This window comes from Cataglyphis hispanica, chromosome 14 (genome assembly GCF_021464435.1).
Source record: "Cataglyphis hispanica isolate Lineage 1 chromosome 14, ULB_Chis1_1.0, whole genome shotgun sequence".
In the NCBI taxonomy this organism is placed as follows: domain Eukaryota; kingdom Metazoa; phylum Arthropoda; class Insecta; order Hymenoptera; family Formicidae; genus Cataglyphis; species Cataglyphis hispanica.
In genome coordinates this window covers 5380005-5396598 of record NC_065967.1, presented here as the reverse complement: position 1 = coordinate 5396598, position 16594 = coordinate 5380005, and the positions used below count along the sequence as shown (strand labels likewise).

The window sequence follows — 16594 nt, the reverse complement described above, 5'->3', positions numbered from 1 at the left end:
CGCGTCGTCCGATGTGGGGCAAATTCCACCGAGCTAGCGAGAGCGTAGCGGTGTAACGAAACTAAGAAGTATAAAAAAAAAAAAACGGAAGAAAGAACACGTAATGACGACGACGACGACGACGACGAGTCAGCCAGTCGGTCGCGATAGATGCGTGTCTCTTTTTTTCCTTTCTTTCTTTTCTGCGCGCTTCTCTTTCTCTGCCTAAAAGTTGACCTCGAGTTTCAAGGGTAGAGAAGGGTTCGCAGTCGTTTCTGCCCCTCTGCGCTCCACTCCCTTCTCCCCTTCCCCCTATTTCCCACCATATCTTAATGGTGGGACTACACGGAGAGTCGCGCGCGCGACTCTCTCGAATTCTCCACGAACAGAGAGAGAACGAACGGAAGAGGAGAAAGCGACGTTGCCTATAGCGCGATGACGGTAGACTCCCGCCATCCCCACCGACGATATGACGCCGTTCGATTGGCCGGCGCGCTTAGGTTCTCCTTTGTGAGCGGGCGGGTGAAAGCGTGCTTGGCAACGTCGCGAGAGTTTGCCGGCGTCCGCTGGAAGGAAGGCTAAACTGGTACGGGTGTATATGTATGAGAGAGAAAGAGAGAAAGAAGAACAGAGACGGCGAAGCGGCGAACGAGACACCCAGTTGAAGAGGCGAGGGGAACGACAGGGAAACAGAGAGAGAGAGAGAGAGAAAGAGATCGTACGAGCGCGTCCAAGCGGTCCGTTCTCGGCAGGTTCGCCCTCTGTGTGTGCGACGTCGTGTAGTGAGTCCGGTAGAGACGAGAGAGAAGCGAGTCGCGCGCGCGTATGCTGCTTCTCCAATGTGAAAAAGCTATTACTACTACTGCTACGACTACTACTACTACTACTACCACCACCACCACCACCATCATCACCGATACGAGCCGCTGTTGCTACTGATACACTACCACCATCATCACCTACCATCGTCATCGTCAGCGGCGTGCTCGTTGGACGTGCCGGCGTCGCTTCGTGTCGCGTCGCGCCAAGTCAAACCAAATCAAATCAAACGAAACGAAGCTGAAAACGCCGCGAATCGAGCTGTGTGCGTCGCGTTGTAACGTACGACAGGAGGAGAACGTGCCGCAAACGCGCGCGATGTGTCTCTCGTGTCGCACTTAAGCGCGGCAAAGCCTGTAGTGGTCTGTTGCTGTTGCTGCTGTTCAGACATTATATCAAGGACGCGTTATATACACTCGTTGGCGCCGCTGCTGGAAGAAGGAACCATCGTGGCCGTCGAACGAAGCGAGTTTCGCCGCGGGACCGGAGTATAGGGGGGAAAGAGTGAGACGAACTAACATGGACTAGACAAAGATACACAAGGATACAGGCATAAGAGAGAGAGAGAGAGAAAGAGAGACGAAGCGGCGTGAGCGTTCGACGTCGTTGCTTCTCGTTGTCGATGGTGGGGAGTCGGAGAGAAAAAGAAAGAGCTAGAGGGGGAGAGAGAGAGCGCCCTCCCCTACCCACCCGCCCGCTTGCCTCCTCTGCCCGCCGCCGTACCTACTCACGGAGCTAACGAACGGTCGAGCGTAGCGTCGAGTAGACCGCATCCCAAGTATAACGTACGTACGTATATCCACGGGAACTGAATCGAGCGCGCGCTGTGGCGTGTTCTACGCGTTTATTACGCGAGAAAAAGACGGGGAAACGTTGTTCGCCGCGAGTAAGCGGGCACACGAGCAATAAGCGGGTACAGTGTGGATCGGTGTTTGTAGTGGTGTAACCACTATTGGCCGGTTTAGACGCGCGGATAGTGTTGTGTGACAGTGAGAACGCGTTTTGAACGCGTGCGTGCGTGCGATACGTGCCTCTCCTCTTCTATCCGACATTTAAGCGTCCGTAACAGCGAGTTTCCGAGTGTGCGAATGTGAGACAGACCGTCCGTGTACGTGCGCGAGCGAGCGTGCAAACGAGAGAGAGAGAAAGAGATAGAGAAGAGGGGGGGGAGTGATAGAGTTTTGCACACAGAGTCTGTCTCTGTGTGCACTGTTCATGCACGCGGGATGTTACCGAGTTATGAGCGTGCAAGCGCGCGCTTGTGCGTGTGAGTATTAGGAAAAGAAAGAAAACTGTAGAGAAAGGGGGAGAGAGAGAGAGAGAGAGAGAGAGCAGGATAGCGAAGAAAGAAAGACAGAAAGAGAGAGTAAGAAAAAGAGGGAGAGAAAGAGAAAGGAAACGCTAGCGCGTGCATGTGCGTGCGTGCGCGCGCGGGTCAGCAATTCCTTCGTACGTCCTTCTTTCCCTCGTTGTGCCACCGGCGGGTAAAACGAGAGGCTGAGGTGACGGACGACGTACTCGCGTGTACGATATGTCGGAGCACCACCGCGTGGCCGGTGGCTGGGGCACCGCGAGCCCGGGTAACCGAGAGGATGGTTCCGGCGGTGCCGCTTGGTGGTCCTCGGGCCTTAACGCCGAGCAACAGCAACAAAATCTACATCAGCATCTGATAAATCAACAGCAGCAGCAGCAACAACAGCAGCAACAGCAGCAGCAGCAACAACAGCAGCAGCAGCAGCAGCAACAACAACAACAGCTCGCGGCTCAACACCATGCGGAGATCGTTCGGAGTACCGCCGCCGCCGCTGCCGCGAATCAACTCTTCTGTTACAAAATGGCCTCCAGCTTCCAGAACCCGGCCACCACCGGCGCGGCATCGAGTCCGGTGTCGACATCCACGCCGGTCGGTGGCGGCGGCGCCGCCGCCGCTGCGTGCATGAGGGGTGGATACGATTACAGGCTCGGAACGGCGCCGGGTCCTGGACAAGGCGCGGGTGCGGGTGCTGGTGGTGGCGGCGGCGCCGCTGCTGCCGGCGTACCCGGCACACCTTCCGCACAGCCGCCCGGCGGCGTACAGTGGTGGTATTCGGGCAGCGGAGTCATGGACGCCGCCGCCGCGCAGAACAACCTGCACCAGCAGTTGCAGAATCAGCAGCAACAGCAACAACAGCAACAGCAGCAACACCACTCGCCCATTACCACGCAAACGTCCACGCCCCCCGTTATGTCCCCGGTATGTTGCGACGCACGAATAACAATCTCTAGAGAAAAATAAGGGATTCCTTTCTTTTCCCGAGCGGGTCTCTCTTTTTTTTTCTTTTTTTTTTCTTTTTTTTTTTAAGCGGCATTCTTTCGACGAAGTGGCATGTTGTCTTTTTTCCTGCTTTTTTCGGCGCTTTTGTACATTTTAAACATTTGTAAATGTCTAACCAAATGCCCATTTTTAAATCGCGAACTTAATCCTGTTTAAATATTTGCATCAACATTCTTCATAAAGATAGGCAAACAGTTGAAAAGGCATTTGAAAATAATATTCATTCCTTATAGGACAAGTTAAGAAACCATTAAAAGAGAGATTGTTATACAAATGTTACAGATTTATATAAAAAAAAGAAATTAATATGCCGACTTTTTATCTCGCGAATGGAATTTGCGTCGAATAGGCATCATCTAAGAAACGACCATCCGGTAACGGGATGGCGTTTATGCGACGCCTTTGTACTATGTTGTAGTAGTAGGCCGAAACGCGATGACCTCGCTCCGCACCCTGTCCCCCTCGCTTCTTCTGCTTGCCGGCCTTTCGGCCGCTTTCGCGCGCTCGGCGAATGAGCGAGCGGACGAGCGGGTGGCTATAACACGGAAAGAGATATACCTGGTCCGACCAGGTGTCCACGCGGCACTTTTGACAACTTCTTTTTTTGACTGCCTCCAATAAGCGGGATGCCGAAAAAAATTATTCGTTTTAATCACGCTTTCTCGAATATTTTGCTTTTAATGAATTGAATTTCTTCTCTAGATCTTTTTTAAATATTCTAAAGCTCAATCTTTTTCTCATGTTTTTTAAAATTGTTACAAAATAATCTTGATCTGATTTGCGTTCATGATAGGTCCAACTAGAAAATGTCTAAATTTGATTTTACTTTGTATAATTGTGTTTTCCCGCTCAGCATATAGTACTTAAAAAAAAAGCAAATCTCGTAATTCCTTTTCTCTCTCTCTCTCTCTCTCTCTCTCTTTTGTCGAAGGGTTTTATCTGACTTCGTTCATCTGACTTTTTTCCATCTTGTGTCGCAATATGTTATCTTTAGCTTGCTGGAAATAGCTAATTGAATACATCTTTGTTAATTTTTTATTATTGAAATAGAATGATATCGACAATTCCAACGAACTATATATTTGGGAGGATAGGATGCTTTACACACAACATACACACGCATGGACTAATTATTTATTTTGTTCCAATTTCTCGTGTTGCTCGATATAAAAATTGGTTAAAATTAAATATATACAGTTTTATTTCTTAATAAAAGAATTTAAGAAAAAATATTCTTATATATTAAACGACAACATGAAGTTTGTGGTGACTTCATTTTATCGATTATCTTTGGAAAATACGATGTCTATTAATAGTTAAAATCATTAGTACATCTAAAAATATCGAGAAAAATCGTACGTTGGAATTTTTTTGATTGTACGCGATAGGATTTGGTAGGCAACAAAGATAACTCGCTGTCACGAATGTTAATTGCGCACTTAATTACAATAAAATATATACACATATCCGCGTATTTTTCAATATCGTTTCTTTTATATATATTTAAAAGCAGTTTGCTCGAGGAAATATCCACTTACTCTCTATGTTAATATCTTTCCGATACCGCAGAAAAAAAGATTGTTGTTGGATGAAAAGAGAATCATTTCACGTGTTAAAAGCGCATTGGAATTCAATGGCTGATTTTTACGATATTTCCCAATAAGGATAATCATAATAGTTAAATTTTCTGTCTTTATTTGAGGAAAAAGAAGTGGAGAGATATGCGTTTTGAGAAAGATTATGCGATTTTTTAAAAGCAACTTAACATCACGATGCGTTACATAAATGAAGAATTCCTATCATACAATTAGTATTTTACAGACATGACATCTTTAATACAAACAGTAGCTATGGAATATATATTTTACATATAATATTTTGATCATTCGCACTTTTTTTTTAATTTTGGAAATTTTCTTTGATTGATTTTCTCTAATTCAAAGTCCATGTGCTTTTTCTAAGTTATTCGAAAAAAGCCGAAAGCTCAAAGATATTTCTCGGAGCATTCCGATGTGCACTTGCTTATCTCTTTATCGTTGGAAAAAGTAAACGACCGATTAATCGCTTGACTTTTGCTGCCTTTAACTTGGCAAAGCTTAGGCAAAAATGAAAATGAAAACGAGTTTATTTTTAAATCGATTATCTCACACGGAGCATTTTATATTTTCTCTATCGAGTACGAGTCACCATATGCAGAAAAATCCAGATATATCTCGATATAAAGCGTAAGAAAAACATTCGTGTGTTCGCCTCTAATGCCCATAATTCAATATACATAATTGATAAATCAAGACTTCTAATCGACACATTAATCAAAATTCAATAGGAAGAGAGAAGCCGAGTTTTTGCTCGTTTCATCGTTCGGGTCCCCGTCCTGACTCGCGCGCGCGAGACTCCCGCCCCGCTGTGTCCGCGTCCGCCCGTCCCGCACATCCGCCGTCCGCTATTGATTCCGGGTTTCGTGCGGCCTTCTTCGTAAGTGCGTTCGCGTTCAACGAGTCCGGCCGCGCCGTTGGTATCTCGTTTTCATTTCTCTCGGCTCGCGATTTCATCGACATAAAGTGTCAAAAGGTCTGCTTTTTTTTCTTTTTTTCTTTTTTTTTTTTTTAACTACGCTATATTACACTTTTTGACACTAAAAGTGAGATAAGCGTACACATATGCAGGCACTGTGACGAAAGGCAGAAGGAGGAAGATCGAAAGAGAGAAATTATGATCGGACGGATTGAAAAATCTTCGAACAAAATAATTTTTTGTATTATTGATTACAGATATTCTCTGCATTCACGTACAATCTCTCGTTTGTTTTAGGGTTATTTATATTAATCGACCGCTGATTTAAAATTTAAATTTGGAGAATATCGGAAGCATTTACGTGGAGTAAAAATAATTTTTAAAAAATATAATTTTATTATTTTAAAATGACAATGGAATTGGAAAACTTAAAGCAGATTTTTTTTGCCAAATTTATATACACTATATATAATATATAATATATAATAATAATACATTAATTTTTTGATAGATTGTGTTACCACGAATTAGAATTCTTTGCAATTAATCATTTCTAAGAAAAAATGTTTCGATCATCTTCACTTTCCAATTTTTACACATATACGAAGCAATAATTGAGTTTTTTTTTCTTTTATACGAATTTGATAGGAATCTAAGATATCTTACCATCTTTTTGCAATGATATCAGAAACATCAAAATTGCACGTATAATTTTCTCTCATCACGAAGTCGCAGACAGATGTAATCGGAGCTTGTAATGGTGTAACGAAGCGGAGTCCTGTTCGGGATAAATGCTAGGCTACACATGAAAGTTTACGATGAATAATTCGTCCAATTACGCACTTTCGAAATAATAATTTTCGAAAGAAGCGATTATAATTCGCGATTTTGCGTGATATTCCATTCGAAAATTCTTTGAAGATTTTTACAATCTCTCTTAATAAGCTTGAAGCTATAAGTAATAAAAATAATAAAGCATTAATACAATAATAAAATATATGAAAAATATTTTTTTTCTATTTACGTTTCGGAATAGATTTTATGCAGAATTTAGAAATAAACAACTCGACTTCATGTAAATGTTAGGCTGACAAATGGAGGAATTGTATTTCGGTTCTTCTTCGTCGTTCACTATCCTGATATTTCTCATGTCGTGTATTTTTATTGAAACTATTTCTACAATTTTTTTTTTTTCATCTCAGCACACAAAGGTGTATCGAGTTGAAGTTTTAACAAGAGCACGGGCACAATTTACGCTTTAATTAACAGACACACGACAATGCTCCCCGATAGTGAGAGTGGATATGTTCTGAGGCTTACGTTTCGAGAGTATCACTCGAAATTGAATAGAGTATAGTCTGTTTAAGAGAATTACGTATTGGAGAAACACATTTTTAAGTTGTATTTATAAATCTTTTTATTTTTTTCTTGCAATCTCCGTTTCAAATTAGAGTTTAAACTTAAGAAAGAACAATACTTTATAATAATATTTTCTAGTAATATGTTCTTCGTAATATATAAATTTAATCCTTTATCCTTTGTATCTGAACACGCGCGTGGATAATCAATATCTTGGTATGGTTGCATTTAAAAATTTTTTGTTACTTTATTTTTTAATTCCTTCATAATATATAATATTAGTATTGATAATATATTTTATTAAATATTATATTAATATTATATTAGTATTATGTATGTAATTAACATTATATTATAATATTCCATTATTACATTATTATATCACATAATAAATAATAATATTTAATTTTTTATTATTCGAGTATGACGTTCTATAGAAACGATATAATACAAACTATAGTTGCTAAATTTTCGAAAGACTTTTCAATTTTTTGCTATTATTTTCGTAAATCAATAAAATCTATGCACAGAGTGTTCGCGACAAAAGCATTTTTCTGGACGTGTAAGAACATCTGCTGAATAAACCTACTGAAACTGCAATTGCAAGCTAAAAGAATTTTTTTTAATTTATAAGAGATGATTCGACGTAAATATATAGCCCCCGTTATACGCTCTACATTAATTTTATTTCTACTCTGCGAACATAAAAACCGTAATGCAACGCCTGCGGCTCGAGAGGTATCAATTTTTAATCCTTCGCATATCGCAGTGAGTGCATAAAATGTTGCATGCATGGAAAAATATGCGATCACGGGAAAGTGAGAGAAAAAAAGTAACGCGATCGCTCGATTGTATTTTTAACTTTTTCTATATTTGTTTTTAGATGTATTCCTGTATATGCACATATACATACACACACACACACACACACACACACATATATATATATATATATATATATATATATATATATATTATAAGATGCTTATATGTATATAACAGAGGGTATTGGATTTTAATTAATTAAGATCAGGCATATATTAACTATCTAATTATATCAGATATATTTTATGTAATGCGATCTATTGAACCGTCTCATAAATAATGCGAGTTTTATCCTTAAAAAAAAACTATTGTTACTTAAATAGATCAACTTTGTGAGATTTTTGTTTCATTTAAAAATATACAAAAAAAACTTGCATTATTTATGGAGCGACTCAATAACAATGCCGATTCTACATAGTAGTTATTTTGCCGGCAGATCTCACATCCACACGTAGGTCAACTAGATTTCCGATTATTTCTGCAGGTACGTGTTAACTATTATTATCCGCAATCCGGAGTAATAAGGGTCGATATATTGTACACGTGTATAAATATATAATGATAATTATAATAATATATAACATACTCAATGCTATATAATATTGTGCACATGTGCGTACAATATAATGACCATTGTTACTTGCCAAAATCAAAAACGCGCGTTTGTATACGGCGAGCATTGTTACGTGTGTCTCATTGTCAATGTGAGATCGCGGGCCGCAGCCGTTCATTAATTTAACACGCAAGTCATATTACGTATAAAGTGCGTAACGACACGTCTCAGTTATCTCGCGAATAAATTATTAAATTCGCTATCAAGTCTTAAGTAACTTGATCTTTTGTATTTTGTCTCGTCTCTGTAAGTTTCCATTTTTCACGATCGCTCCTTTAGCAAGTAACGTGCGAGGAAATTTTCTTCTCACCTCTTTCTACGCAAATTTCTCTTAATATAAAGATATATTTTTACTTTGTACATATGTACATGAATTTTTCTTGTAATCTAAAAATAGAGAGTTTCTAGTTTATACAATTTAATTTTTTTTTTAACGTAAAAATAGAAAATTTTAGAATCTAATTCTTTAAATTTCCTCTTTTTTGTTTTCTATTAAAGTATATAAATATATAAATATATCATATTGAATTATAACGGAATAAATTATCGGAAGCGAGATATCGTGTAAATTTTTTTCTTGCAAAATGCATTGAAATTAAGCTTCTTTTATATGTTTATATTAAAAGAGAAGATTTATTTTTGTGAAAAAAAGAGAATAGATATGTTTCTATTTTAGCTAACATTTAAACTTCTTTCAGTGCAAACATAGGAAATTTCTATTCTCGAATTTATAATTATATTATTATTATTTAATAATTATATTTATAATTATAATATTATTTATAATTCTTTTTATTTTGCAAAGATTAAAGATTGCTACTTTATAATTCAAATTTCTTTCATGCAAAAATGAAAGAGATTTCTATTTTAGAAATCTCTTTAATACAAAAGTAGAAATTATTACTGTTATGACTTGTTGTTTAAAGTTAATAAATATGTTATTCGTTTATTATATGTTACAGCTATATTATTTTCTACAACTTTGTATTACATGATAGATTGTTTGCTTGGATTTCAGCACCAAATACTACCGCAAAATAATCTACAACAAAATAACGCTCAGAGCCTGCAGCGGGACAATATGCCGAGAGGAAAAGATTCGAAGCCAAGAGGACGGATGACAGCATATGCGTTCTTCGTCCAAACATGTCGTCAGGAGCACAAAAAGAAGCATCCCGAAGAAAAAATTGTTTTCCGGGAGTTCTCCAAAAAATGTGCAATGAGGTGGAAGGTAAGAGTTAATATCTTAAATGTTTAAATTATTCATTGTAATAGAAACAGAACATTATACAAATTAAAATGTTAAAAATATAATATTACATAAAAAAGAATAATAATAAGAATATGAAGAATAAAAAGAATAAGAATAATTTATAAACAAAATTATAAATATAAATTTTAATAGTTTAAATATGCATGAAAATAAACTTTATATCTTTATTTATATATAATCCGCTTTTTAAAATTTTTAACGCGTCCAATTGTACATATACATATATGTCTGATTGTACATATATATTGTCAAGATTTTAAAATACTTTAGTCAAAAATAGTTAGTCAAAGGAATATTTAATTCTCAATAATTGAAGATTTTATTAACTATTGTTTCTAATTCGGAATCAACTGCATAAAAATTTTAACGTTGCATACATTTACATGAAATATCATGTATCGTAGACTATGTCGGATATAGAGAAGAAACGTTTCCACGAAATGGCAGAAAAAGATAAGAAGAGATACGACGCGGAGATGCAGAATTACACGCCGCCCAAGGGAGAAAATAAGGGCAGGGGCAAGAAACGCAAACACATTAAGGATCACAATGCTCCCAAAAGATCACTGTAAGCTCTCGTGTTGTTTGTACAGTATGTATCTTGTCGATATCGAGAAAAAAATATGCTAATTAATATTTAAATATATAGCGAGAAAAGTTGATTTAAAAATTCGGACATAAATAAATATATTGAGCTTTCAAATAGCTTTCAATTGCGATTCAGAAATTTACGTAATCTTAGTTCGTGAAATTAGTTCTTCTTTATATAATCTTCTATTTTGTGAAATTAGTTTTTACATGATCTTAATTCTTATAACTAAAACTTATAATTTGCATCTTAAAGAATCTTTGTTTTATATATATAAGTAGATATTATTTATTATCTTTGAAGAAATTTTTAAGTCCAGTAATTTAATACTATATTCCAGTGATTCAATATTCTATTCAATTCTTTATTTAGAATTTTTCAAATCTTTGTAATTTTTTATAATCGACACTATTTGTTTCAATGTAATAGATAATGAAATATTGATAGTTTAGTGCATAGTAATAAAGTCTGTTTTTGTTTTAAAATAAAAAAACAACTATTAAACTTAATTTTTCCAAAATAAAATTTTAATTTTTTACAAATTAGAATAATTTTTCCTTATAAAAAAAATAAAGTAAAATTCTTCTAGTTTTGATGTAGAAGCTGACTTAATATGTTATTGCGCTATGATCTCTTTTAATATTCTTACAAATATGATTAATTCATTTCATCAGGTCCGCTTTCTTCTGGTTTTGCAATGATGAACGCGGCAAAGTCAAAATGCTGAATCCCGAATACGGTGTAGGCGATATAGCTAAGGAATTAGGCAAGAAATGGTCAGACGCAGATCCCGAAACCAAATCTAAATACGAGGCTATGGCAGAGAAGGACAAGGCTCGATATGAAAGGGTAACATATTTAAATTTATTAAAATCTTATTTTTTTAAGATTTTCCACGCATCATATTAACTTTGTGACATTAAAGACGAAAAATTAAAAACCTTTTTGCATTATATATCAACAAATTGGCTTCTCTTTGTTTCTCATTACAGTTTGCATTTCATAGAATAGATTCATGAAATTAACCGAAGATTTTCTGTGACCTTGTTTTTGTTATACGATAAAATACATAAATATATGAAATACGATAAAATATCTTTTCTCTCGCAGGAAATGACCGCGTACAAAAAGAAAATACAAAACGACGGTGCCCCGATGATGGGAGGAGCGCCGGCGAACCAAACTGTAAAAAGTGACAGCGAAGAGGAATGGAAAGAAGACGACGAATAGCGGATGCACGTCGAAATTTCTTCATCTATCACCCCGTGTCCTTCATCCTGAAAGCATACCTCACCTACTGTACGTACCATTGACCTTAGCGTGAGCGTACTTACACCAGCATCATTAGGAGAACAAAGTAACTAACCACCAAGCAACCAATCAATCAATCAATCTCTTTAAATCCCCACCAATCAACATCTCCTAATTCTCTTTTCCCGATTATTTACGATAAAGTAATCCGCGCTAATTACGGTAATTATTTTAAAAGGAAAAACTGATATATGTGTGAGTGCTGCGCGAGCGTGAGCGAGAGCGCGAGAGTGTGAGTGGAACATTTGTACTTTAACATATTGATAGTAACGATGTAAAGTGGCTAGTAGGATAGCGGAAGAAACAAAAAAAAATATATAACAGAATTGAGAAAAAAAAAACAAAAGCGAAAGAGAGATAAGAAGACAGTGGATGCCCACACTTTCTCTATTTGACGGAAGGCGCAGGGGCTCAATCATTGTTGACTTTTTGCTCTATCGACGCTATGTTACAAGCTATTTAGCTTTAGTTTACTAATGACGAAACGCCGCGATAATGACGGGGCTCCCATAGCCGAGGATCGGAGATGATTGTTATCTCGCAAATTTTCACAAATTTTTGGATTCTTTCACATGCAAAAATATCGTCCTTTCAATTTCTTCACGCAATTTGCGATTTGCACGGACGGTACAACGAAATCGTTCTCTCGAATCCTTGTTCTAGAAAGGGGCGAGTCATACGTCGTGCCGTTACGAAATTAATACTATACTTTTGGGGATTTTAAGTTCAGTTCAGTTCAGTTCAGTTCATTCGTCGCCAGCGTGACATAAAAAAAAAAAAATACAATCGTTACGAGATAAAATAAACATAAACAGACTATTGTTGTATATCCTTGTACAGAGAGAGCTTCATTCTTTTTTTTTTTCATATAATTTTTAATGAACAGATCATGTTGAATGCGTGTGCTGGGGCATGGGGCCGCTTTATGCATATTTTTGCGCGAATATATAATTGATTTGATCGAGAGGTACACACAATGTCTCTTGTAATAGTTGTAAGTACATTTAGAATTAAGTATATATGTGCATCTTAACACAGACTTGAATTCTCCGGCGACTCTCTATGTTTTTTTTTTAGTGTGTACGATATACTTTTTTCCACAAGCGGCGGTATTACAAGCTACGAACCACCACGTGATTGAGCCTTAATTACGTAGCCAATAAGCTCGATGTTATGAATTAGAAAGAATTGTGTGCGAGAGGAAAAAAGAGAATGTGTGCGCATGTAGCTCGCAGCTTTTATTAGACCATTGCATATGAGATGTCGCTTTTTCAAATGTCTTTTAATAGTCAAATATATATTGAAGTAATACAATTTTTTTATAAAAGTATATATTACAGTTCTTGTGAAACAGTTGTTCTTTTTCAGATTATAGTAAATTTACGAGAAAAAATTGAGAAATGTTTAGTATAATATTAGCTTCTTATTTTAAAGTTGGACGTGACGTTAATAATATTACATAATATTATCATTAATTACTTTCTATTATTATCATTATTATTATATAATAGACAAATGATAAGTATAGTATTACTACAGTAAAACCCCTCTTTCGAAACTTTTAGATTAAAAGAATGAAAAATTCTTAAAAAAGAATAGGGTATCCGTATCACACAACGCGAGAATATCTAATCTGTGCGTATTTGCATGAACGGAATTGCGTATATAAATTTGAAATTATATATGTATGTACACGTGAGATTAAATACAGTTATGCGCGTATCGAGAATTGTCCATGAAAGTGACGTGATATTATATGACGACATGTGACGGAATACTAAATTTGTGGAGGACCATCTTATAGAGGGGTTGTATTGTACAAGTATCATTTGTCTTTAAGAAAATTAATATACGATACTTTCTCGCTCTACGCGACATGGGATTGGAATTTGATTAATCAATATTGCTGAGTACACTATGCGCGTTAATCGATTTCTACAGGCTATAGGCCCGAATATATACTCTTGGTAAAATAAGAAAAAAATTAATTATAAGTAATTGTAGAAAGAATTTATGGCATAAATTCCATTTAGAAACGAATCAGCGCAACAGTGACAAAAGTATCAGCATGGAAAATTTTTCACATTCAGAATGTAACATAAGATTTATTTGCTTTATTCTCTATTTAACGTATGATTTTTTTAATTTAATCTTAAAGTACACATTTAATATTGTACTTTTTATTTTTAAATTTTTTTACATTTAGTTGAAATATCAACATAGCTTTTATTATGGAAAATATGAAAAAGAGCATTAAAGAGTTTTTTTATTCATTATGTATATTTATATTTTATTAAAAATTATCTGAAAATTGTTGAGGTTGAAAACCGACATTTCATATGCAAGGGCCTAATACAAAATCAAAATTAGTAGCATGAAATCCCAGCGTCATGAAGCAGCGGTATCGCCGAGTCCTTATTTATCAAAACAAAACGATTATGTACTAATGTACTTTAAAATTTTTATATTTGCGCTATTTTTGAGGCTGCCGGCAGCCCGTTACTCCAGCCATGAATTTTACTCGACGAATTTATCTATCGCAACGAAGATAATGATGCGAAGTCTAGATTTCTTTTTTAATGCAATGTAGAAAATATTCATTAGTAGAAGATATTCATTTATTATTAAGTCTTAATCTGACTTCGACGATACCGGCAGAGTCGTTATTATTTCTTTATACTCTTTTTTTTCCTATCGTCTTAATACTGCAAAAAGGAGGATGATATTTTATATTTTCTTTATCCGACTTTTTCTCTCTCTTTTTAGCCCAATCATAAAGTGGTCCCTGCCCTTTGCCATTCTCCCTCTCACATTCGTTTTTAATTCACATTGAAATAAAAGTAGCAAAAGAAAAATTTGTTCAAATCTTACCGTCTTGAAACTCACGTAAATAATAAATATAATGATCATTGTTCGCTTCGTTGAGCCATGTTTCTGGGAGTTGAATTAATAGATGATAAGCTCCCCGTGAGGGCGTTTTTCTCTGTCTTGTACTGCCTCGAGTCATCTGGTGTACAGCAGGCTGTATTATAATAAATTATTGTGGTTTCTTGTAATATTAACATTCCTAAATCCTATAGCGTGTACAGTGATTCTAATTGCATTCGGGATTGGAGAGGGGACTGAGAGGAGCCGAATAGTAAAAGAAGAAGAAAAAGAAAAGACAGAAAAGAAAAAGATAGGATCTCACTTGTTTCTTCGTTGTCATTATCAATGACTAACGCGAGATGAATATACATATATATATATATACATAAATGTATAAAATATGATATATTTTGATGTATATATAATATAATATATATTATAATATATTTTTATATTATATTATATATATTAAAATATATAATTATATGTTTATATATATATATATATAATTTTTTCTCTAGTATATTTATATAAATATTAGAAGCTTTATTATAATCGGACTTGCACCTCGACATTTGGCTCGCAGAAATTTGAAATTACCGTCACTTCTTTTAAATCGTTAAATCTCTCTCCCCCGTTTCCCATTCCCTTCCTTTCCCCAGAGAACATTGTCTCATATTATACGTAAAAAAAAAAAAAAATTATTTTAACAATTTATCAGGATGAGCAGAACGAATGAAAAGAAACCTGTTTTCTAGAGGGAGTTAGAAGACGCGAATAACAAACGATTGTAAAATATCAAATTGTAATATTTTAATACTGATTTGCAGATATGCATAATTTTAACATATAGCTGGTTATGGAAAAAAGAGCGAATTGTAACTGATACTGATATTGTGTGAGACACGATATCTGTTTGATGGACAGATAATTGAATAAAAAAAAAGGAGGAAAAAGAAGAAAAAAAGAAACGGAATATATTCGAAAGAATCATGACATGAATTTCCTGTGTTATACTACTAGGGGAATTATGATAGTTACACACTGAGAAGAAATGTTTGTTTTGTATATCTCTTAGGGATAAATAAACTTTTCAAAAAATACATCTCGTGACGGAGACTCTTCTTTCTGGCACCAAAATGACCCATTTTCGGATTTTAAAGTCAAATGAATTTAAGATAATAGGAGAAAAAAATGTGTACAGCTGTTTTTTTTATTATCCACTTAATTAAATATAGAAATTAAGCTAATTTATGCATTGTCATAGAAATTCAGAACTTATTTATTATAATCATTTCTTTTTAAATTTGTATATATAAAATATATATTTATTTTTAAACTGGATAATTTAAATTTTATAATTTCTTTAACTTCTTGAAACACAATAATATATATTTGTATATAAACAATCAAAATAATAATAGAGTCCTTATTTTTGTAATTGTAAACAAAATCTGAATATGACATTATTTAATTAAATATCCAATATTAATAAAAAGTAGGAAGAGCATAGTAAAAAAAATAGTGCTGGTCAAATTGTTGCTATGAAGAAATCGATTTCCAATTAACAGACAATTTAAGAGATGAAGTTTGTAGTTGTATATGCAATTTTTCTTGGTTTTATAAATTATATATAATATTTATAAAATGTATAATATATGTTATAACTATAATGACTCTATATAATGTTATATAACTATAAAACTCTTGTGATGACATATTTATAATTTGATGGCAGAATATTTTGACAGAAGAAAAGCTTTTTAATAAATATAAGCAAAATTATATGTATAATATAATGCTCGATAAACATATATATTTTGTCATATAAATGTAATCTTATATCTTATCACGACAATTTTGGCGTAAAGAAAAGTTTTTATTATAACATAATCCAAAAGACTTTATATTGATTTTTGCACAATATTCCAACGCGAGCATAAGAATAAAACTATGAACGCTATGACATACTGGTAAAGGAGAATCATTTTAGAACAGTCGATCCAATCAAATTAATTTATCTCAATTTGTTATCGACCGTATGTTATAGAGTTACTAGAAGGACAAAAATGTGCAAGATACGCCATATTGTTGACACTGACATTTACCTTCCAACAATATGGCGGAACC

At 35.2% G+C, this 16594-nt stretch overlaps 1 protein-coding gene across 2 annotated transcripts; it reads left to right on the top strand.

Annotated features, from left to right (window-relative positions):
- The first annotated feature begins 555 nt into the window (after positions 1 to 555).
- On the top strand, positions 556 to 15567 carry LOC126854792 (high mobility group protein DSP1-like). 2 transcript variants are annotated; one of them, XM_050601861.1, is made up of 6 exons: positions 556 to 3031; positions 8247 to 8294; positions 9442 to 9654; positions 10101 to 10264; positions 10960 to 11134; positions 11396 to 15567. In XM_050601861.1, the coding sequence occupies exons 1-6, from the start codon at positions 2330 to 2332 to the stop codon at positions 11513 to 11515; spliced, it is 1422 nt and encodes a 473-aa protein (XP_050457818.1). In that variant the 5' UTR covers positions 556 to 2329; the 3' UTR covers positions 11516 to 15567. The 2 variants fall into 2 exon arrangements, with proteins under 2 accessions (XP_050457818.1, XP_050457819.1); XM_050601862.1 differs by lacking the exon at positions 8247 to 8294.
- Positions 15568 to 16594: the final 1027 nt, after the last annotated feature.